We start from the raw sequence: 22,056 nt of genomic DNA on the forward strand, positions 1-22,056 counted from the left end.
ATTTGAAATTATTCTACTTTTTAACCAAGAAAACAATAAATAATTTGATTTATTCGTATAAAAAGAATGAATGTGTTTAGCTCAGCGGCCTGCAGAGGGCGCTGCTACACTGAAACGTTTCAGAATATTAACATTCACTTTCACCCTTCCCTGTTTTAGAAAGTTAACTTCTCGTTTTTCGCAAACATATTTCCTGTGTAAACCAAATACTTCATATCTTCTGTATTAAAGTGAAATGTACACAGTCACCGCTCACCGGCGGAAGAACTGTCGGAGCAAATTTACTTCCTGTCCGTTCGCCGATTGTGTCAAACTTCCGTTTGATTTGAGCGACGACGAGGAATTCGTTTTGTCAAAGTGAAATACTCATTTTTTAATCTTTGTACGGTTGCATATCGTCGACCGGGCGGTCATGTCTAGTCGCGAAGCCCTAAACATGAAGCTTCCACCGATCCAGTCCACGGCCGGAGCCGTGCCGGTCCGGAATGAAAAAGGTGAGCTTGTGCGGTTAGCAAGCAGGGTGTTAGCTGCGTGCTAAGCTAGCTAGCTGGAGTAGCAAAGCTGATAGTAAATTTATGTACGAAGATATATGCTGGAAAAATTTGGACTTTTTTACTTAATTTAATAACATTAGTGTCCTGGCTGTAACAATTTAAGAATTGACGGAACATGTTACCAAATTATCTTCGTCTACATAGCTGTAGTGTTGTAGTTGGATAACGGGTCCCCTGATGGGATCCTGCACTACCTGCGGCCTCAGAGTGGAGTTGCATTAAAACAGAGCCACGTTTTTATTGCGGGGTGCTTCAGTTTGTGGTTTGCACGATTTACACTTCAGATTAACTCTCAGTCCACTCTGTGTTAAACGAGCTCCTTCATCTTTAAGCCAAAGGTTTTCATTGGCTGGTCTTCCTAAACAGAAGGTTTTTAGAGCAGGTGACATGACCCAGTTGGGGATATTTCCTCTGTGTGACATACAGAGTCAAGAGTAGAAAAAACTGTCCGCATCAGCGTGTTGCGAGCGGCCTGAAGCCAGTGAGGACGTATATACACAGACATCAGCACTGTCAGGCATTGCAGTTACTTAAAGACCAGTGACCCCAAAGTCGGAATCAGAATACTTTATTAATCCCCAAGGAAATTATGTGGGTTACAGTTGCTCCAAGACAGCAACAGACTAAACTAATAAATAATACAATATGTAGCAGAGTTTACAAATGTAAGAAATAGCACTAATATATACACGTAAATACACTCAGTTTGATGTCACGTGTGCTTAAGAAAAGGTGGATTTATTTCTTTCTTAGAAGAAGAAATTGTTCTGAATTAAAATTATGCTTCATGTCAGTGGATTCGTTGATTAATAAAAGTATTTTTTTTAAAGGTTTTTACTAGATTTGCTACATACAAAGAAATTGGATATTAGAAGTGACTTAAATAATAACTGAAAAACAAACTGTGTGTAATCATTCATTTGGGGTTACCAGTATTGTATAATATTAAATAAATTCAGGTTTAGGTACTTTTAAGATGACTTTTTATGATTTGCATGTCCTGTGAGAAAGGTATTAAATCATTTTGTCGAGCAGTTTTCTGGTGATCAGTTTGTCATGTAATGATTTATTTAGCAGTAAAAATGATGATATTTATGACTTGGTCTTAGCTAAACATTAAAATGAGAAACTGCAAAGTTGGTATTATTTGTGGTTCTGCTGAGCTGGTATTCCTAATCGGAAAACTTTACGTAGGTTCAAGTGTGATTAAGAGGATTGTGTGTCTCTGTGTGCCAGGTGAACTCTCCATGGAGAAGGTGAAGGTGAAAAGGTATGTGTCGGGTAAACGCCCTGACTACGCGCCGATGGAGTCGTCTGATGAAGAAGAAGAAGACTTCCAGTTTGTGAAGAAGGGAAAAGAAATGGAGCCAGAGGTGGAGCTGGAGGAGGAGGACGTCTCTGATCCACGTCTCAGGCGTTTGCTGAACCGTGTCTCTGAGGACGTGGAAGAGAGGTGGCGCCCAGCGTTTACAATCTGATTCAAGTTCACCAAAACGATCGTGTTGGAAAGCTGACGTGAACATGATTTGTGCCTGTTTGTCCTCAGGCTTGCGAGACACAGACAGATAGCAGAGCCTGAAGTTGTGGCTGAGAGCAGCGAAGACTCTGATGAAGGCACGTGGCACCCACAGCGAGAGGAGAGCAGTGAAGATGAAGAGGAGGAGGAAGAAGAAGTGGATGATGAGGTGCCTGAAAGCTTAAATTTGTCAGTTTTTTTTTCTTCACCTGTTTGTACTAAGACATGTTTCTTTTCTTCTGGTCACTTACAGGAAATTGAGAGGAGGCGAGCAATGATGCGTCAGCGAGCCTTGGATAGAAAGAATGAAGAAATGGAGGTCATGGAGGTGGAGGAAGAGGGGAAATCAGGAGACGAGTCGGAGATGGAGTCTGAATATGAGGAATACACCGACAGCGAGGACGAAGCAGAGCCGCGGCTCAAACCTGTCTTCATCCGCAAGTACGAGATGAAAGTTTGTAGAATAACGTAAATCCAAAGACTGTATTTATCAGTCGCAGACATGCAACGGTCAGTTTTTTGTGGAGAATGTTGACAGATCAAGACACACAAGAAGTGTCTGCTTGCATTACTGAAGGAACGAAAATTAGCAGCATGGAGAAAACAGATGAGTGAATGATGAGTCTTTTATCAAGTGTGCTGTGTCTAATTTATCCAGAACAGTCATGTCATTTGGAAACATACAGTACAGTCTGGAGCTGTTCACACTCCAAAATGTGTTTGGAAAGAGCTCGAGTGGAGCCGAACATTTCTGTCAAAGTAACTCCTGAACACTTTATTCCTGTTAAAGCTGCAGTGCGCTTTGTGTTTTAGATGGAAGCAGATCACAACAACACCGGCCTGAATACCAGGCCCTTAACATTAATGAGCACATGAACTGTTTTCTCCACAGAAAAGAGAGAGTCACAGTGGCAGAGCGTGAAGCAGAGGAGCAGAGGCAGAGAGAGTTGGAGGCCGAAGCGAAGAGGCAGGCGGAGGAGCGACGGCGCTATACCCTCAAGATCGTGGAGGAAGAGGCCAAGAAGGAGTTTGAGGAGAACCGGCGCACGCTGGCTGCTCTGGACGCTCTGGACACCGATGGAGAGAACGAGGAGGAGGAATACGAAGCCTGGAAGGTCAGAGAGCTGAAGCGCATCAAAAGGGACAGAGAGGCACGAGAAGCGTAAGTAAACACCAGTTTGAGTGACTGAAAATGAATTTGTGATAAAGGAACATCCAGAGAAGAGATCATGAGTGTTGTTTGTTCTCAGCTTCGAGAAGGAGAAGTCTGAAATCGAGAGATTCCACAGCTTGACTGAGGAGGAGCGCAGGGCCGAGCTGCGCAACAACGGCAAGGTCGTCACCAACAAAGCCACCAAAGGCAAATACAAGTTCCTCCAGAAGTACTACCACAGAGGAGCCTTCTTCATGGTGAGTCACCACAGTGCTTCAGTCTAGCTGCACCATCTAACTGAGCTTCCCCCAAATGTCCCAGCTTGACCCAGGGCTTTTCTGCTGAGTTTCTCCTAAGAACCTAAAACATTTGTTACATGTAGCAAGGCAATAATACTTTAATTTCTCATTATATGACTTACCTTTGAATGAATTTCTTGATTTCCATCCCCCTTTTCTTGTATTTTTTAATCAAACTATTTGAGGAGGATCTCTTTGCACCAAATACTTTCTATGCATTTACCTGCATGTAGTTGAGTAAAGCAGAGTTAGTTCACCTAGAAATGAATTAATTTGGATTTGTGTGCCAAAGGTCAGGTGACTGTAGTTTAGTTTAATCAACCAGAGACAGATGATAAAATGATTTTCAGTAAAGTTGAGTACATGTTGGATATTTTGTGTATGTTATATGCGTGCACACAGGGATGCTGAGCTTCAGTGGGCTGGTAGTACTGTCTGAAAAAAGCAGGATATATGCACCGCACACAGTGCAGGAGATGCATGTAATCCTTGTGGATGTGAACTTTAAACAAGCACCAGGCCTGTACTGTTTTGTCCTCAACAGCAAACTCTTGTATCAGTGAGCTTTTTAAAATGTCCTGACTTTTTTACACCAAAACGCTTTTATAGTCGTAACATCTCTGACCTTCTGGCTCATCCCTGGAACATTGATCCAAGCTGCAGGATATTAGCTGATGATGTCAGCGATAAGTCTAAGTGTCAGGATGTGTTTTTCTTTTGCAGGACGAGGAGGAGGACGTGTACAAGAGAGATTTCAGTGCACCTACTCTGGAGGATCACTTCAACAAAACCATCCTACCCAAAGTTATGCAGGTCAGTGGCGTTTGCTTTTTCCTCATCTTCATCGTAGCCTGGACTGTTTCACTCAACATTGTTATAACAGCGTTCATATGAAAAATAAGGTTAAATGGTTTTCAGGTGTTTGTGCTGTTTCTCAGGAGATCTAGTTGGAACCTTAGAGAGGAGGATGTAAACACTTAACCATGTTTTTACATTTGTGTCTTGTTGTTCTGAAGACATTTGGACGGCTATGTTGTGAAATGAAATGTCCTTGTGTGCTGCGGGTGTTTCAGCACTCCAGCTAGCTCGGACCTGCTTACTTGGTGCACTTGCAGATATTTATTGTTAATCTGCATCTGTTTATTTGTGCGTTTTCATAAATCAGTACTTGTTTCCACTGACTTCTTCTCACATGTGGTGACAGCAGTGGAGGCTGAGAGAACCTCTTGTGCTGCACAGAGCAGTAGAGACAATAACAGTGCATCTTATTCAGACAATAGCAAAAAGAGTTTCTTTTTCTCTTCAATCACGGGGCTCTCTGATCTTTTCTGGTTTGTGTTTCCTGCAAAGGTGAAAAATTTTGGTCGGTCTGGACGCACAAAGTACACCCACCTGGTGGACCAGGACACCACGTCGTTCGACTCTGCCTGGGCTCAAGAAAGCGCTCAGAACACCAAGTTCTTCAAGCAGAAGGCGGCAGGCGTGAGGGACGTGTTTGACCGGCCCACCGTGAAGAAGAGGAAGACTTAAGATGCACATGAAGAGGATATGAGCAGGCCCACGGTGCAGCTGTAAAGACTTTGAGAGACTGAGCTGCAGCCTGATGGTCTGTTTTTCTGGACTGTGACGTGGAAGGAAATCAGCAGATGGACTGATTGTAAGGTGCACCATCACTGCTGGCTCCATGAAATCTACAGGAGATGCAGCTGGTGGGATGTAATTTTGTAAATTCAGCATTTAGTACACACAGTCTCCCACTGACTCGTTCCTTTTTCCTCGGTGTTGTTTACTGATGTTTGATGACTATTCCAATAAAAGCAGTGTGTTTTCTTTTTTCATAAATGGACATGAATTAAGCCAAATGTCAACTTTTATTAAAAAAAAAAAAAACACAGTAAAGATGACACCACGACAGTTTAACCACCCAGCGTGACCGATGAGCCTAATGAAGCAGTCCAGTGTCAGTCATGTTTGTTCAGTTGGTCAGAGCCACCAGAGCTTCCACCACGTTCCCCATGTGTTCCCTCAGACTGCGCTCAGCCACGGCCCTCGAAATCTCCATCTCGGACATCTGGACAACAACACGGACACCAAAAGAAGCGTAAAGACAACTGGTTTTATAAAAACTACAGTTCGGCTCAGGACGATTCCTTCTGTAACACACTGATGTAATTTAAAATGTAGGTTTAATATTTGATAGTTTCCATTACCAACGCTCCAATCAACAAACGTTAGACAGCACTGGTCCAACTGTTGAATTTTATTTTTAGATCACCACTTTACAATAATAGTCGGGACTTAATAAGGTAACATAAAAGTCGTATGTGCACACATGTAGTGACTGTGTGAAGGAACTACTCCACTGTAGAGCCAGGCTCATACGCTGCGATCACCTGGGAAATCAAAGGAAAGGAATTCCAGTTCTAATCGTTTCAAGTGAAGCTTTTAGGAATTCTACTACTTTCAGATCGCTGAGATCTGATTTTTGTCAATTATCAATAGAAGTGTTTTTGATTCTGGTCCAAGATGCTCATATTTATCATTTTCACCACAACTAAAAAACAGAATCAACTTTTTGGGTTTGGGTCACACGGCGTTAGTGTCCACATACTTTAGACCATGTAGTGAACCAGCATTTGTGTGGTTGTATAACAGCTAAATGGATTAATAGACAAAAAGAGTAAAATAAATAATATAATAATTAAAAACAAGAACTTACAATTAGCTCTACGTCCTCTCTCTTGATGGTGACTTTGGCCAACTCCTTTTCTCTGAAAGCAGGAATAAATAAAACATCAGGACTCTCCTGGGTCTTTTACAGTGACTGAGGCAACAAGGAGCCAACACTTCAGTTACAGATGAAGCTGCTCTTACCTCTCCTGCTTGGCTTTCTGTTCCCGCGACCTTCTGTCTCCAATCACTGACATGGCCTGTGACAGGAAACACTGTTTATAGCATTTATATGGTTTTCACCTTCCTATGTGTCAAACATGAAGAATGTCGCAACCCAGACAATTTCTGTTCTACACGTCCGAGCATTTTGTCTCACAATTTAATGATTTTTTTAAATAGTTTTTAAAATGTTACAAGTAAATAAAGTCCTGCTCACAACTCCAAGTGTACAGTGCGTACACATTTCACGCCAACAGACGGTCGCACAAATGATGGGAATGATCTAGTCACGTCACCACTCATTAGGAAGCACCACAAATATTTGTGTGTGCCACACGCAATATGTTTACGAATGAATATTCAAATGTGCATTTATCCAAAAGGCGTTAATTGTTGGTATTTTGTCAAGAAACAAGGTTTCAAGGTGAGAAAAACTGAAATACTTCTCTGGTCTCACTCAGTGCTGCTCTATCATATCGCGAGTTAGTGTGCAGTAGTTTATTTTTCCCTTTAGGTCGAAATATAACCTGAAGGTCTTCAGGAGGCGCTGCGGTGGAGTGGGCTTGGAAAATGATGTCAGGCAGCATTTTACTATTTTCTGATGCAGGCATCAGTGAGGTAAGCCCTATTTGATTACTAGATGTGCCTCATAATAGGAGAGCAATTACTTTAAAGTTGTGATTACGTCGCTCAATCGTCCAGGGAAGGAAATCCCCAAAAGGTTGGACTGGTTCTTATATAGCGCTTTTCTACTCTTCTGAGCACTCAAAGCGCTTTACACAACTTGTGCATTCACCCATTCACACCCATTCGCACAAGCACATTTCTCTAGGTGCTTTCTAGATAACATTCACACACATTCATACTCCGATGGATGCATCGGAGAGCAATTTGGGGTTAGTATCTTGCCCAAGGATATTTGGCATGCAGACTAGGGGAAGCCAGGAATCGAACCACCAACCTTCTGATCAGTAGATGACCTGCTCTACCATCTGAGCTACAGCCACCCCACCAAACAAGGTGGGGTGGTTGAAACCTGCAGTCAGCTGAGAATGAGGAAGTTACCTGGATGAGTGACAAAACGTTTCTCCCACGTGCAGATGGACAGAATCAACTTTAGGGGGTTGTGATTACGTCCCTAACGTTTGATAGGTTTTAGTTTTTCATACCGGAGCTAATGAGAGACATTTAAAAACGCTGTAACGCTGCTCTTCTGTGTGCAGCATGCTCTGTCTCAGCTGTGAGGCTGTCGTGTCTTTTTTTTAATTTTTTTTTTAAAAAACAAACATATTTTACTTGTTTTAAAGAAAACTGGTGTGCGGATTTACCTGGCGAGCCACGAAGCAATTAGTTACCGAGTTTATCACTCACGTTACATAATTGCGCAAACGTTAGCTACTAGCATGAAAACAGGCAAAACTCGGTGTGTAGCTTGTGTATAAAACACAAGCTACACACCAAACACACTAGACTTGGTTCTGTGTCAGTGATGCTGTGCGGGAAACGACGGCAGCACGGACCGCATGTTTCCGGTGCTAACGTGAGCCCGCTGCTCTCACCGTTTCTAAATCAGAGCTGGAGATTTCCTTCTCCTCCGCGTAGTCTGTCACTCTCTCCAAATCAGCGGCCCCGCTGTCATGTTTCCGAGGCTTCTCTGCCGGCTTCCCGGTGCAGTTTTCCTCGGCTTCCAAGTCCAAATCGACATCTCCTTCCGTCGCCATGTTTGCTCGAGTAACGCCGGAACAAAGAGGACGGTTCCTAGAACTATCGGATGGAATACGGGGTAGTACCGGAAAGCTTTAAAAATAAAATTCCATCTCCCTTAAAACAAAAAGTTTTTTAAAAATAGCAATAACAAAAAACTGTCAACAAAATTAATTAAATGATAAGATACACACAACAAAAATGAAAGTGTTCAGTTTAAAAATACTGCATGAGACTTGTTGGTGAGGAAGAACTCATTCATATTTGTCCGTAGATACTGTAATATCTTTATTTCATGTAGTCAAATATGATTCTGCAATGTTGCTCAACCTTGTAATGGATATGTGTATACATAATTTAGGTAAGCGTTTGGTCACCATGACTATGTCTTACAGGACACCAGATTTATTTTATTGTATTTTTTTTTTTTAAGAAAAAGGAATTTGTCGTCAGTCTGATCAATATTTATGATCAGTTAGATGATCCATATATCCAAAATACAGCACAACGATTAAATCCAGTGTGGTCCCCTGTGACACTGAGCAGAGAAATGTGTTACAGTGATAACAGCAGAGAGCATAAACAACAGTTTGTGGAGGGCTTCAGTAAAACAACAACAGTCAGTTGATCAGATGATCAGTCTGATGCTCGGGAAGGAAATGTCTGTTTATTTTATTTTTTAAAATTCTGGATCTAAACTAATATTTAAACCTACCCACAGGTTTGAGGAAGGATAGCATGACTTACTGTCTTGTTATTTTTGAGACAAAAACAAATAACCGGATTACGTGCCGTCTGTCTCCGGATAACTAAATCTCTCTGTACTCCTGTTCGTTCTATTCCTGTCTGTTCTAAGAGGTTTACCTGTTCTTCCACCATTGCAACAGATTTCCTGTGTGTCCAGACTTTTTCAGCCCTTCTGTGTACTTGAGCTTTTCCAATCCACCCACCACTGTAATCAGATTAAAAGAAAGAGAAACCTGTTGGTGCTTTCAGCCTCGAGTGGGACAAAAAAAACACCTCAGTGCTCTGTGGTTTCCTCCTTCAGGAGGTGCAATGGGTCGCGAGCAGCTGGAGGGATGCCACCGGAGACGCATTGTTCCCGTCATACCAACCCCTTCATCCTGCTTTATGACTGATGCCTGCTTGACAGTTTTGGAGATCTCATCACCCGGGGCCTCAGGAACGCGATGACAGGACACTGGCTTCGGCCACAGGTGAGACTCTGCAGAAAGCAAACAGCCTGACAAACACACAAGAATAGAAAACATCTAAAATGAAATTCCTCTGATTCCAAAAAGGATTAAAATGTTGCGTACAACCTCTGCTGCCCTTAACTGTCACTCAGTCAGCGCTGAGAACCAGTGGGACTAACAGATTCTATGTAATTATATATATTTTTATATATAACAAGAAATACTCAGAGAGTGCAGACCGCCCCTGAGGCAGCTCACTCTCTGAGTATTTATTTTTCAGAAAATATTATTGTATTTTTATATGTTTAGTTTTCTTTGATCTTTTTAAACATACTTTAAGAAGTTTGTATTCCAGTAAAAACAAGTGCAAAGTGGAGGCTTTTGTCATTTCCCATTTTATTTTGTATAATACATTAGCAATGAAGTTATTAGTTAGTTTAGTTTGTTAATAACTGGACATGAATAACTTGAGTCTATTATGTACTACAGTACATTTCTAGCTAACTAAGCAGCTCATTCTCTTTCTCTTAACGAAACTTCCTTTAAAGATCAAATCATTTCTGTGTGAACTTGAAAGAAAAGCAGATGTGAAATGTAAAAGTAGATCATAGTTATGAAAGTGTGACCTTATTTGGCCTTGAAGAAGAGGCCAGAGGTCCAAAGTAATGTCATATTTAGATCCTCATACATCTTTGCCTGTATACGTTCATGTTGTCAGTGCGAGCGATGACAGTGAGAAGTACTTCTATTTAGGAGACCCCCCTCTTAAAAACCAAACAATTGTACTGGGCAATTGATGTAAATATTGGAAACCACCTTTCACGAATATAATTATTGAGCACTGTGCATGTACACAATGCTCCTGTGCTAGAATAAAAAGGATGGCATCAGATTTTGATGTTAGACCAATGAAAGCAGCACTTTCCCCAAAGTTAAGCTGTCAGTAGAAAAAATGCAGTGTGTAATAATCTGTCGTCTGTGTAATCCTTCAGAGTATGAACACGCCGTTCTGTCAGAGCTATGAATGGGTACATTGTGTCTCTATGGGAAGAAACATTCCTATTGTTTGTAAAACCTGGTAAAAATTGACAGCTTTTATTTACCCGCCAGGACCAGCGCTGCTTAGAGCGCTCAGGTTTGTCTGTAAGATTCCTAAATAATAACAAAGGGATCAATTTTTTGTGATAAAGGAAAACAAGGCTTGGATTTCAGCCAACAGTCATTGCACAGGCCTATTGAAACCATAGATCGAGCACATTCACTCAAGCACGGATTTGCATCCTCTAATTTGCTTTTGTTTGTTCTCGCTGGCACTTCCTCCTCTCCCACAAGGCAGCAGTAATTATCCAAGAGTGAAAGGGGCCCCAAGGAATGCCGGACCCTCCGCAGCCGACCGGAGCGCTGAGAGCAACACGTGTTTGTCACAGTGACTAACTGGTTTACACCCACACTTGTTGGAGGGGATAAGCTAAAGTGAAATTAAGGAAATGACATCAAACAATGTTTGTTCTTAGTTAGTGTGGACGTTTGTGGCCTGGAGAAGCCTTCCTAAGTGGGTTACTGATTCTCTGAATAATACCCACTCAGCTCCAAGAGAGAGTTATCAAACACATGCAAAGTTACATCATCTGGTTCATTTCTGTCATTTTTATTGGATTTTTTACTAAATATATTTGAATAACATGCATGCAGGTGAAAGGTTATGAATCCTGGGAGCGGGACACCCACACTCTGGGAGACAGCAGAACACAGTCGTGTCCTGAGTCCTCCACAGTTTCCTCCCCTGGTCTTTGTGTACATTCACAGCCAGCGTGCATCACCTTTCAGTCCTTTAGTGTTTATTCTTCTCGTGTTGGTCATCTTACATTTCTTTGATCGTCTTGTGTATCTGTATTTATTTAGAATGTATTATATACAGGGACTAGATAGACATTATCAAAGCATCTTAGGTCAGCTAGTTTTTTCAAGTAAATTGTTAAAAAGTACTTTTCTGTGAAATCGCTGTGAATGAATATGTGGCAGCGAGCTTGTTCTTGGTAATGCTGGCTGTGGTCAGCATGTTCACCATGTTCACAGAGCTCCGTGTGTCTCCATGAGCCTCACACTGATAATCCTACAACTGATATAAGAGTCTGGAAGAGTCTTCATTGACTGGCTTTGTAAATCCAAGCCTGAACCAGGTTAACCTCTGATGTTCCCTCTTACTCAACTTCTTCTTTATTGCTCAATCCCATGAAGGTAAATCTGGTAGGACTGTGTCTCCTCTCCAGAGGCTAGACGATCCTGGCACAAGCTGCTTTTTTCCAGCGTACATGCACAGAGGTTCAGTACCAAGAACAACTCATTAAAGCAGCTGAACAGCATTGTGACTCTCTGCTTTTGCTTTGCATCAGCATAACAGTGAACAGACAGTTTAATATATCTGCAAATAACAAAGTGATCTTTTACAGTTGGATGTTTTTGTAATGCACTGTACTCAGATGGCCGTTTACTGAAGCAGGGGCTCTAAATCCCACGGGTCCTGAGGACACTTGGCCTTCATCATGTAATCTGTCAAACACCGCAGTAACTAAGTAAACTTGTAGCTAAACATGTTATTTTGTTGGGTTTTTGTCTCCATACGGGAGCACAGACTGCTGTGTATTATTTCCTAAACATGCTGCACGTTGGAGAATCTCTGCAGCTTCAGTTGAAGGTTTCACTCTGATAGAGTAACAGGCTGCAATAATGCTGTGCCTGCGCTGGTGAAGGTCATCCTGGCTGAGAGGAGGGCTGGAACAGCGATGGGATTATCCCAGTGCGCCACCCTGCACACTAACCCAAATCTAATCTGACCCTCTCCTCATGCACTCAGCGCTTTTCAGCCGCTGCCGTCGTCTCGTTTCACTGCCGCTGTGCAACACAGAAGAGTGTTTTAGCACATATCCAGCTCCAAGTAGCTTTTACACCTCAGTACTGACCAGCTTTGTCCCTTTGAGGAATTCACGGACTGTTTTCACAAATGTCAGATTGTAGAACAGAGCTGGCGACGAGGAGTGTAGCAGCTTTGCAATGGGAAAGCTGAACTTGCAGGGTATGGTTTCCCCCCCACGAGCATAATCGGCTTTTATCATGCGATATTCGATATTTGATATCTTTTTACACAGAAACTCATCAAATAAAAGCACAAAGAAAAATACTAACAGTTCATGGAGCTGCAGAGTGCAGCAGCTTGGATTGTGGAGCTGTAAGTCCTTTAAATGATTGCTGAGCAATCCATCCCAACATCACACACATACTGTCTTGGTAACTTAATAATAAATATGTTGTCTTTTGTTCATTTTTGCCTAATACCTTATTACTCTCCCATTAGAGGCCTTCCAAATCCATTGGCCTGTTTATCATTAAGCACATGTACCGATGCTGTTGTTGACCCATCACAGGCAGAAAGCCGTCCAGCACGTCCTGCTTTAACATTTCTGGGTCGTAGTGCAATCACGATAACTCGTTGGGATTACGGATGTGGGCCTCTCTCTCTCAGACTTGGCCCAGGTCTCGGAGAAAACTGCGAGTCAAGCTTCCAGAAGTCACACAGGATAATTGTTTAATTTTCCAAATCTGGATTAAACATGCCCAATCTCATTGTGCTGTGGATTTTGTGCAATGCTGGGAATAGGGAATGGAAGGGGACAGATGGGACTGGCACATGGTCCCTGTTGACCTCCTCCTTCTCTCCCTCCCCCTCCTCCTCTTCGTCATTTCTCCCCCACTCCCTCCTCCCCTCACACACTCTTTGCCTAATCTGACTGGGGGAGAGAGGGAGGGCACCGGGCATTCGCCACCACCTCTCCCTATTTTCTGGCAGCGCCCAACTCGGCAGCAGAGCCAAAGCACGCAGGATATGGGCGAAAAAACAACTGATTCCTCTGTGAGGCTGGACTGCAGCAACACAGCTCTCATGTCTCATCTGCAGAGAGCCTAGTTGGACTAGATTTACCGCTAATCCAGCATAAGAGAGCGTGCAGAAACAAGCTGCCGGACTTTGCATCTTTCCTTTTTTTTTCATTTTGCTGAAAAACCCATTAGACGCTGCGTTCTGGCCTCTTTGAGGATGTGAGGATGCCATCTTTGTAGGCACTTGGAAAAAGAAGCCGCTTGTGCCGGACGTTCATGGCCAAATGTAGGGTGGTGGCGGCCGAGGAAAAGCAGTTCACGATGTCGGCCACTCAGGGGATGAACCGCAGCGGGGTCTACAACTACTTCCTCAACATGGTGGCCTATCAGGTGAGAGCCGGTGAGCAGCAGCACAGCTGGAGTCTGTTTGAGCCTTTTTCAGTGTCAGTTTAGTTTGTAATGCATTAAACTAAAGGAATTTACTCATGAGATGATTGTGCATACTCACTGAAGTGCTTTTATTCAGTCAGTTAGATTCACTGCAGCTATTAAGAGTTTTCTGTAGCTGTATTTGTTTTTATTAAAAAGTAGAAGGACAGTAATGTAGAAATAATCAGTTACAGGACGCAGAAACATATTAATGTGTAAGGAGCTTTTTAATGTTGTTGCTGGTCCCAGGTCAGCATTGGACATATATTGTACAGATGCTATAGAAATGTGTAAATATTACTCTGGACAATTACTTTGAGCCAGTGCTGTTAAACAATAAATGTACGTGAGTAAACTACAAGCTTTTTTACTGACTGTTTGCAATGCTGGCATCCTACTGCAGCAGTGCACTCTTTCACTGCAGACTGCATGGCTAGATGTTTGATTTTTCTCACCAGTGACAATGGGACTCAATGCCTCATTGCAGTGTTGAGACGTAGCCCGAGATTGTTTTGGGTCCAGATTTGTTCATTTGCTCAGCAGTATAGAACTAAAGAACAGTTTTGTTCTTCGGCAGCAGCGGCGTTGTCTTCGGTTTAGTAATGTGCAACATGATACTCTGAACATTCTGCATCATTTGCCTTTAATTTGCTCTCCATTAGTAAAAGGTGATTTACTTTTGGATTTTGGATTTGAAGCTGTATTTGGCCTGTTTATCATAGAACCACAGACCTGTTGAAAGCAGTCCTATTTCCATACTTCATACTTTACTTAATGTAACGCTCCCAGTGGGGGGCAGGTCTGAGGTGCAGCCAGACCAGGTTAGAGTATGCTGGTGGGATATGTGCAGAATGAGGTTTTGGCATTATCTGTCTGAAATAAGCAAGACCTTTGCTAAGAACACGTCACATTAATAGCAGCTTATGTTAGCTTATGGGGCTTCCATGAATATGTATTTATCGATGTTATGTGGACCTGTGCACCCACACCATGACGGATTGTGCACTGGTAGAAACCTGAAAGGTCCCGCTCCTCTTTAGCTCAGAGAACAAAGCCTGCCTGATTTTCAGGTCACTTTCCTCCTTTGCTACACTTCATGAATTACCTTTAGGCCAGGATCAGCTGTATTTCTAGATTGTTTTTATGTAGGTTGTCTTATTTCTTGGTTTGCATGTGTGGTAGAATTTTAATCTGGATTTGTGCAACAACGAACTGTGTTCATGACAGCGCTCCTGAACCTGTGCAGCAAGAATACTGAAAGGAAAAGAGTTCATATTACTCTTATATAAGATATATTTCAGGGAGTCCCAGTAAAGTCCAGTTGTCCCAGTTTGTGTTCGGGAGACAGAGACCCGCTCTGCTTTTGATAAAGCATATAGTTAGGGACGGGTCAGGTGACCCTGAACCTTTCTCTAGCTTTGCTGCTGTGTATGCAGGGACGTTTCCCATGTTTCAGTGAGTATTCGAAAGGGGAGTTCTTCTTCCCCATAGGGGACTGTCTTATCATTGGGGTTCTTTCTTTTCTGTAAAATATAACGTCCTGTCAGATCCATGTTGTACAGTTGGAGCTTTATAAGTGCATGGAGGCTTAAAGGCGCTCAACTGTGCACACGGGTTTCTGTGGATTCTGTAAAGCTTTAATGTTCTGCAGGATAGTTCATGTAGTTCTTTACTTTATCACACTGAGAAATGTTCTGTTGTTGAACAATTTGCCTTTTCACAAAGCAGCGAAACCCTTCCCACCACCATGTTGCTCTTCCATTAAGGTGAAGCCCTCAAACCTCAGTGGATGAAAATAAAATGCAAGGGACATATTATAAGAAATATACATAGATTAAAATACATAAAGTTGACAGAGGTCCTTTTGCGATGCAAAGTGAAAGGCAGACGTGGGTCAGGATTAGCACTTAATACTTGGAAAGATGCAGATGAGATCGTCATCATGTAGAAGTAACACGCTGAGTGACTCCTGTGTTTCTGAAATAATATTCTTACATTTGTGATTTGACAGGAAAACCTGGCTCGTTTATGCAAACGTCCATGAATGCCTGAATGAAGACTCCGTCTCTATCTCACAAACTCCTCCACGTTTAGTCTTCACTCTGTACCTAACAGTCTGTGGTCTGCCCTGAATATGCTGTGTGACCCACTCTTTTATTTGGCTGTTTTTAAATGAAAGTGATTATTCATGTTTTTGGTTTAATCTCCGTGGCCCAACTTTGCTCTGTGACCAGTAATCCTGCATTATGAACCTCAAACTAGGCCACAGGGCAGACACCTGGCTGTCTGTAAAGTGGCTCAACTTATAAACCTTTTTTATAAATTATATAAAGTTTCCCTTTTGTTTATGTGTAGTTTTCTTTATTCCATCAGAAACATCTGCACTTCTTTATTATGAACAGTTCTGGTTTGTTCAGAATGCAAAAAAGGACAATTTACATCTGATGCATTTATGGTTTCTCATGCTCTGCATGCTGAGAGATGGTTTTAGGTGTTCAGTTTCCAAAGTAGTTTATTTTGTGATTATCAAGTGACTTAGAGTTATTACAGTATCTCCATGCTTCTCTTTGGGCCATCAGACCATCAGTCAGAGTGCAGATAAAAGCACTTTTATTAACAAATCTACAACTTGACTAATAGACAAATAAACAATAAACATGTAAATGTGTACAGTATGTAAGAAAGTAAACAGAGACGTGGTAAACAAAGCTGGTTTAAGTGACTGTGCATGTGGTTGCTGGTGTCTGATGGGCGGGTTTGTTGCAGATCTACTGTATTTTCCCACATAATCATCTCTGGGAGGTTGGTCTGAAGAAGAAAACCTGAGTGACAGTTCTCTGGGTGAACATGTGTTGCTGGTGTCAGAGGTCAGAGGGAAATGGTCAGACTGCTTTGAGCGGACACTGAGGCAGCAGTAACCACCTGTTACAACCGCGACATGTAGAAGAACGTTTTTGAATGTACGATGTTAAACTTTGAAGCAAGTGGGCTGCAGCAGCAGCAGTTCACATTATGTGGCTCTCATGTCAGCTTTGAACAGAAAACTGCAGCTACAGTTCACACAGAAGACTGGAAGTATGCTGCCCGCTCTGATAGCATGAATTTCTGCTGTAACATTCAGATGTCTGGGTCAGAAACAACAGGACAGCATAGATCCATGTTGTGTGGCATCACTGGCTTCAGGCTGCTGGTGGTTCAATAGTGCGGGATATTGTCTCGGCACCATTCGAGTCCATTAGCAGCGGCATTGTTAAAACACCACGGCCTACCTGGGTTGTGCTGCTGACCTTTACTACCACAGTGTACCCATTCTGTAGCTCAGGAGGAGCCACAGCAGTAGAGCTGGTCATCTACTAATCAGAAGGTTGTGGGTTCAATCCCTGGCTGCTGGAGAAGATACTCACCTCGTTGCTCCCTGATTCATCCATCGCAGTGTGAAGGTTAGAAATGACAAAGGAAAGAGAGATAAAGGTTCTTGTGGGTGGGTGAATGAAGCAAGTCGTATAAAGTGCTTTGAATGCTCAGAGTAGAAGAGCTCTATATACGAACCAGTCCATTTACCATTCTGTGACGGCTGCTCAGAGCAGGACATCACACCACATCACAATAGTCTCATCAATGAGCTCACTGGGCTCCACAGTAAAAACTTTATGATGTGGTGGAATGGGAGATTCAAGTCATGGGTGTGAATCCCAAAATCTGCAGCAAACACATTATGTACATGTTAATATATACATATATTGTAATATAGACCAAAATCTATCTTAGAATTATAGAATTCTAATAAAGCACATATTTCTTCTTCAAAATGTAAAGTAATCTACAAAAATAGAAAAGGTAGCACCAACAAACGGAAACTGTTCCCCACAAAAATGACCAGAGCAACATCACTGACTGACTGATTTGCAGCCATGTGAGCAGTCAGTGCATAATGGAAACCCATTCTTCAGCTGGGAGGGATATCAGGAGATATACGCTCCATTTAATCGTCTTTCATCAAATCATTTTTCAGCCACTGAACAAGATTAAAGATCTATTTTGATGCAGTCTTCCCCTCAATGAGAAGATGTTGGATAATCTTCTCTGCATTATGTATCAGATTAAGACGTGCACATGATGAGTGATAATACATCTGGATTTACTCCTTTAGTATTTAGTGCATGTGTTCATAAATCATATAGTGCAGTTCCAGTGCCTGCAAATATGCACACAGTTCACAAAGCAAAGCAGAGAAATACGATCTACAATATGAAACTACACAGTTACTACAGACAGACTGCAGAGGCTGCTGAAGCACATGAGCAGATGAGCGTGCAGGTTTCTCCTCTAGGTTTAGTTCAGGATCAGTGGACACTTACATTCAGTCATCCACAGCTCTGATTGATGAGAATCAGAACCAGCCAGATGCCAGTGGACTCATTAATCTGCCATCATTGGCATTGTGAGACTGGGACTTTTAAATGTCTTCAGACAGTTTTGCTTTTAATACTTGGATTGTGCAGACGCAGTGTTTAGGATTTTCAATCCTCCGGGTCCCTGTACCAGCAGGACACATTGTCCTGTAGAGGTCTGCTGCTCACCAAAAGGTCTGCAGAGATGTGGAACAGCACTGGGAGTTCAATCCATGCATCGATAGTAAACTCTGCTTAACTTAAACTTAACCATACAGCACGATACAACACTGCAGTGCACTTTCAATGAGTACTAAAGCAGTTTGAAACTACTCCAAATACCCGTAAAGTAAATTCGAGCTTAAGGATCAAGAGTTCTCCTGTTGTTGAAAGGCAACAAATTTATGGAGCTCATAGTAGTTCATGGTTTTCATTTTTCAGCACTCTGGACTGAATATCAGTGCACATCATTTCTACTCTGCTGTCTGACCTCATGCATCACCCACGGCCGTCAGATACTCTTTTGACTTAAGAGATGCTGTGTGCCAGAAGTGACCACATGCCAAAGATTTTATTTTTCTAACTTTATCTCCACTTGTTGCAGCATGCAGTGTAGTTTTTACTAACATATTACACGTTTCAAATCAAGTGAAGTGGGATTTTGGTGATTACAGTTCACATCTTCTCAGCTGTCCCTATGTGTGACAGTTGTAACAGCAGACAGAAATATGTCCGTGGCCTGTGTGCTGTTTGGATGCTGAGCTGCCTCTTCTCCTCCTCAGATATGCTGCTGCTGTGGGCCGGCTCCCTGCTCGCTCTGCTGTGCCTTCTGCCCTCCGGTCAAATCCTCCACCAGCACGCGGGTCATGTACACGCTCTTTCACATAATGAGTTGTGCGGTCTCCTGCCTCATGCTGTCCCGCACGGTCTCCGAGCTCGTCAGGGAAAATGTGAGTGTTTGCTCAGTTGTTCAATATGTTACCAGTACGCTTTATACTTCATACGACTTCATACACAAAGTCCACAGTCATGAGTGAATTCAAACCCCAATGAACAATGTGAGAAACATTAAATAAAATCATACAGAATAATAACTACTAAACATTATTATTCTGTACGTAGTTCTGCAAATAACTGCTGCAGGTAAGAGTTTCAAGAACAAAAGAATAAATAAACCAAATTATTTCTCTTATATTGAAGAGCCGTGTGAATTTAATGTGTAGACGAAAATACACTAAATAGTCAGTCAGTGTGGATAAGCACCATCTCTGACGTCATCATGAATGTGACGTGTCACTTCAGGTGCCTTTCTTCAACGTGGTGTGTGACCAGGCGCACGGCGGGGGCCACTGTGAGATGTTGGTGGGCTACTCTGCGGTCTATCGAGTCTGCTTCGGCACTTCCTCTTTCTACCTGATGATGGCGATGTTCCTCATTGACGTGAAGTCCAGTCAGGACTTCAGAGCACTCATACACAACGGGTCAGTGTGAAGTGTTACACATGAGCCTTTTTCCACATTTCAGCACCAACATGTTACAATGAGTGACAAGAAGTTACACGTACAGACTGTTAGAGGTTAATAATGTAGTTCATCAATCAATCAATCAATCAATCAATCAATCAATCAATCAATCAATCAATAAATAGCTATTTGTAGGAGTCTTCCCAATCTGGGCCTAAAAGTAAAATACCGTATGTTTGTCCAAACAACTCTACACTTTACAAAAGTGTAAAATATAAATAATCAATTTCAACAATAAAAATCTAGTCTGACCTTCAGCATTTGGGTTTTCAGGGCTCAACATGCATCTAAATGTAAAGTCCTTCAGCCTGATACCCAAATATTTGTAGACTGATCGATTAAGTCTACTCAGCGGGTTTGAATACTAATATGTGAGTCTGACATCTGGCAAACATTTATTATCAGTCTCTTAGCTGAGATCTAGGTTTGACTTCTGGGAGACCAGATGAATTTAGCTTTGTGGAGCTCCACAATAAGCAGAGCCAAAGCGTGGCATCATCTGCATACGTGTGCATGTTAGCTGTAAATATATTCGTCTCAACAGTAAAAACTGAAAGTAAAACAGGGCCTAAAATTGAATCTGACCTCTGCCTGTCTGTAAAACAATAACAACATAATTTTCTCTGCCTAAGAGCAGGTCACAGCCAACAAAATCAGATGCTTAACCAGTCTGGATTTGAACAAAAGTTTCCTGTCAAAGTGATCAAGAATGCTGGTTTTTACTGGCAAAGCTGCTTTGTTTATACTATGAGGCAGTTCAGGGCCAAAATTAGTTTATTTCAGACTCACGAGGAGAACGTTTGTATATCAGGTGTTTAAATCTGAAAGGTCACTGCCGTTTAATAAGTGGAGAACATGGGTTTGTTTCCAGATTTCAGGGATGATATTAATCTGGAGGAACCTGACCAGCTTTTACAAACCATAAAGTTATTTCACACATTTATTGGTTTACTACATCAAACATGTTCGTTCATAGTTTTGATGCCTTCAGTGAGAATCTATGATGTAAACAGTCGTGACCACAAAGAAAAAACAGTAAATGGCGTGTCCAAACTTTTCAATGGTAGTGTATGTGTATTTTATACATATTATTCTATCTATTTACACTATACATAATACATACATCTCTGTATAGATATTAATCTAAATACACACTATAGGAATATGTCCTAACTACATACAGACAGCAGGATATAAAAGAGAAATGAAGCATCGTGTGAAGGTTATGAGCAGGGACAGAAGATGATGTGTCATGTGACCTGTGCAGGTCTTGTAAAGAAGGCAGATTGGAGTCAATCATGTTTCAGTTAAAAATACTCAAGAAAATATTCAGTTTTTACATTTTGTAATGTTTTCTGATTCACATGAACAATGAAAAGCTTAACGCAGGATATTATTGTAACACTGTTATACAAGTGCAGCAGATCTGACCTAAATGTGCACCGCCTGCTTTTATGTGATTTCCTTGAATATTTAAATTAGACTTTAGGAGTGTGTCCTCACACACGCCTTTAAATACTCCAGCCTGTACCTACTGAAAGCTGCTGCTCTAATTAAAGCTCTTTGTTGTTGCACTTTCCATTGCAGTGCAGTCGATTATAGCTGTGACGTAGCTCGGATTAGGATTTGACAGACTGGATTGCTGCTTCTGTCTGGTATAAATAAACTCACAGGAGTCTTAGTAGTAGCACAGTGAAAGGTTACAGCTCTAACAGTGACCTGCAAAGCACCGAGTACCCTCGTTCTTAAAGACCACATGTGCAGACACATAAACAGTGTTTGCACGGAGGAAAAACTTACTGTGCTCATCAACGTGCACCTCCCTCTTTGGGACTTTATTATTTGTGTTTCAATTGTTTTTCTTTTTTAAATAAAGTATTTATCTGAATGTATGTGGCCACTAAAGTCAGTACAATGAATTTAATTTCTGAGGAAACATGAGCAGCACACAAGCACTTTAAAATTCTACACAGAGACATTCAGTTTGTAGCTGGAAGAAAATCCAATAACATAAAACATGTAATGTTCGTGTTGGTAGCAGATGCTGTAAATCTTTACAACAGCAGCTTGACTTTATGCTGATTCTAATTATTAGTTCAAAAACACACCACAGTGAATATATTTTCATTCCACATCAGATGAATAAAGTAAGTTTGAGCAAACAAGCAGATTTGGAGCTCAGAAGTCTGCAAAATGTATGTTTTTCAGATTCTGCTGTTTCTGTTCTTAGTATCAGAAATGAGTGGGTTTGTAGGTTCAATAGAGAAGTAATACAGCACTTGTAAATTAGTAAAAATCACAAAATCGTTGGGAAAAAAGCTTTTATATTGAAGGTTTAAAAACCCCCAAAAACTAACAGTTCCTTTTTTCTTTCTTTTTTCAGCTTCTGGTTCCTTAAGTTCATCACACTGCTGGGAATGTGCACTGCTGCCTTCTTCATCCCAACAGAGTCCTTCCTGCATGGTGAGAAACGTTTCTATCAGGCTTTTCATTGGAAACAAATCCATCCTGAGAGCAGATAGGACC

At 41.7% G+C, this 22,056-nt stretch overlaps 3 protein-coding genes across 8 annotated transcripts in view; 2 read left to right on the forward strand and 1 right to left on the reverse strand.

Annotated features, from left to right (window-relative positions):
• Positions 1-363: 363 nt before the first annotated feature.
• Positions 364-7,680, forward strand: mfap1 (microfibril associated protein 1). Its single transcript, XM_085140310.1, has 8 exons — positions 364-494; positions 1,791-2,007; positions 2,101-2,239; positions 2,324-2,511; positions 2,963-3,232; positions 3,321-3,480; positions 4,246-4,335; positions 4,873-7,680. The coding sequence occupies exons 1-8, from the start codon at positions 413-415 to the stop codon at positions 5,050-5,052; spliced, it is 1,326 nt and encodes a 441-aa protein (XP_084996436.1). The 5' UTR covers positions 364-412; the 3' UTR covers positions 5,053-7,680.
• Positions 5,401-8,180, reverse strand: hypk (huntingtin interacting protein K). Of its 2 annotated transcripts, none has more exons than XM_085141004.1 (4): positions 7,974-8,178; positions 6,397-6,452; positions 6,242-6,293; positions 5,401-5,593 (listed from the first exon to the last, which is right to left on the reverse strand). In XM_085141004.1, the coding sequence occupies exons 1-4, from the start codon at positions 8,133-8,135 to the stop codon at positions 5,498-5,500; spliced, it is 366 nt and encodes a 121-aa protein (XP_084997130.1). In that variant the 5' UTR covers positions 8,136-8,178; the 3' UTR covers positions 5,401-5,497. The 2 variants fall into 2 exon arrangements, with proteins under 2 accessions (XP_084997130.1, XP_084997188.1); XM_085141062.1 differs by lacking the exon at positions 5,401-5,593 and adding an exon at positions 5,795-5,915 and having other exon boundaries at positions 7,974-8,180.
• A 900-nt stretch (positions 8,181-9,080) lies between these two features.
• serinc4 (serine incorporator 4) overlaps positions 9,081-22,056 on the forward strand; it is a 46,040-nt gene continuing 33,064 nt past the window's right edge. For 2 of the 5 annotated variants that reach the window (XR_014870536.1, XR_014870545.1), the window contains exons 1-4: positions 9,342-13,577; positions 18,790-18,957; positions 19,310-19,488; positions 21,914-21,993. Coding sequence is in view for 3 of the 5 variants with exons in the window: in XM_085139972.1 (XP_084996098.1) it covers positions 13,464-13,577; positions 18,790-18,957; positions 19,310-19,488; positions 21,914-21,993 (541 nt within the window). In the remaining 2 variants the exon portion in view is untranslated. The other 3 variants (XM_085139972.1, XM_085140097.1, XM_085140182.1) reach the window with 3 other exon arrangements.

Source organism: Neolamprologus multifasciatus, chromosome 1, assembly GCF_963576455.1.
Source record: "Neolamprologus multifasciatus chromosome 1, fNeoMul1.2, whole genome shotgun sequence".
In the NCBI taxonomy this organism is placed as follows: Eukaryota; Metazoa; Chordata; class Actinopteri; order Cichliformes; family Cichlidae; genus Neolamprologus; species Neolamprologus multifasciatus.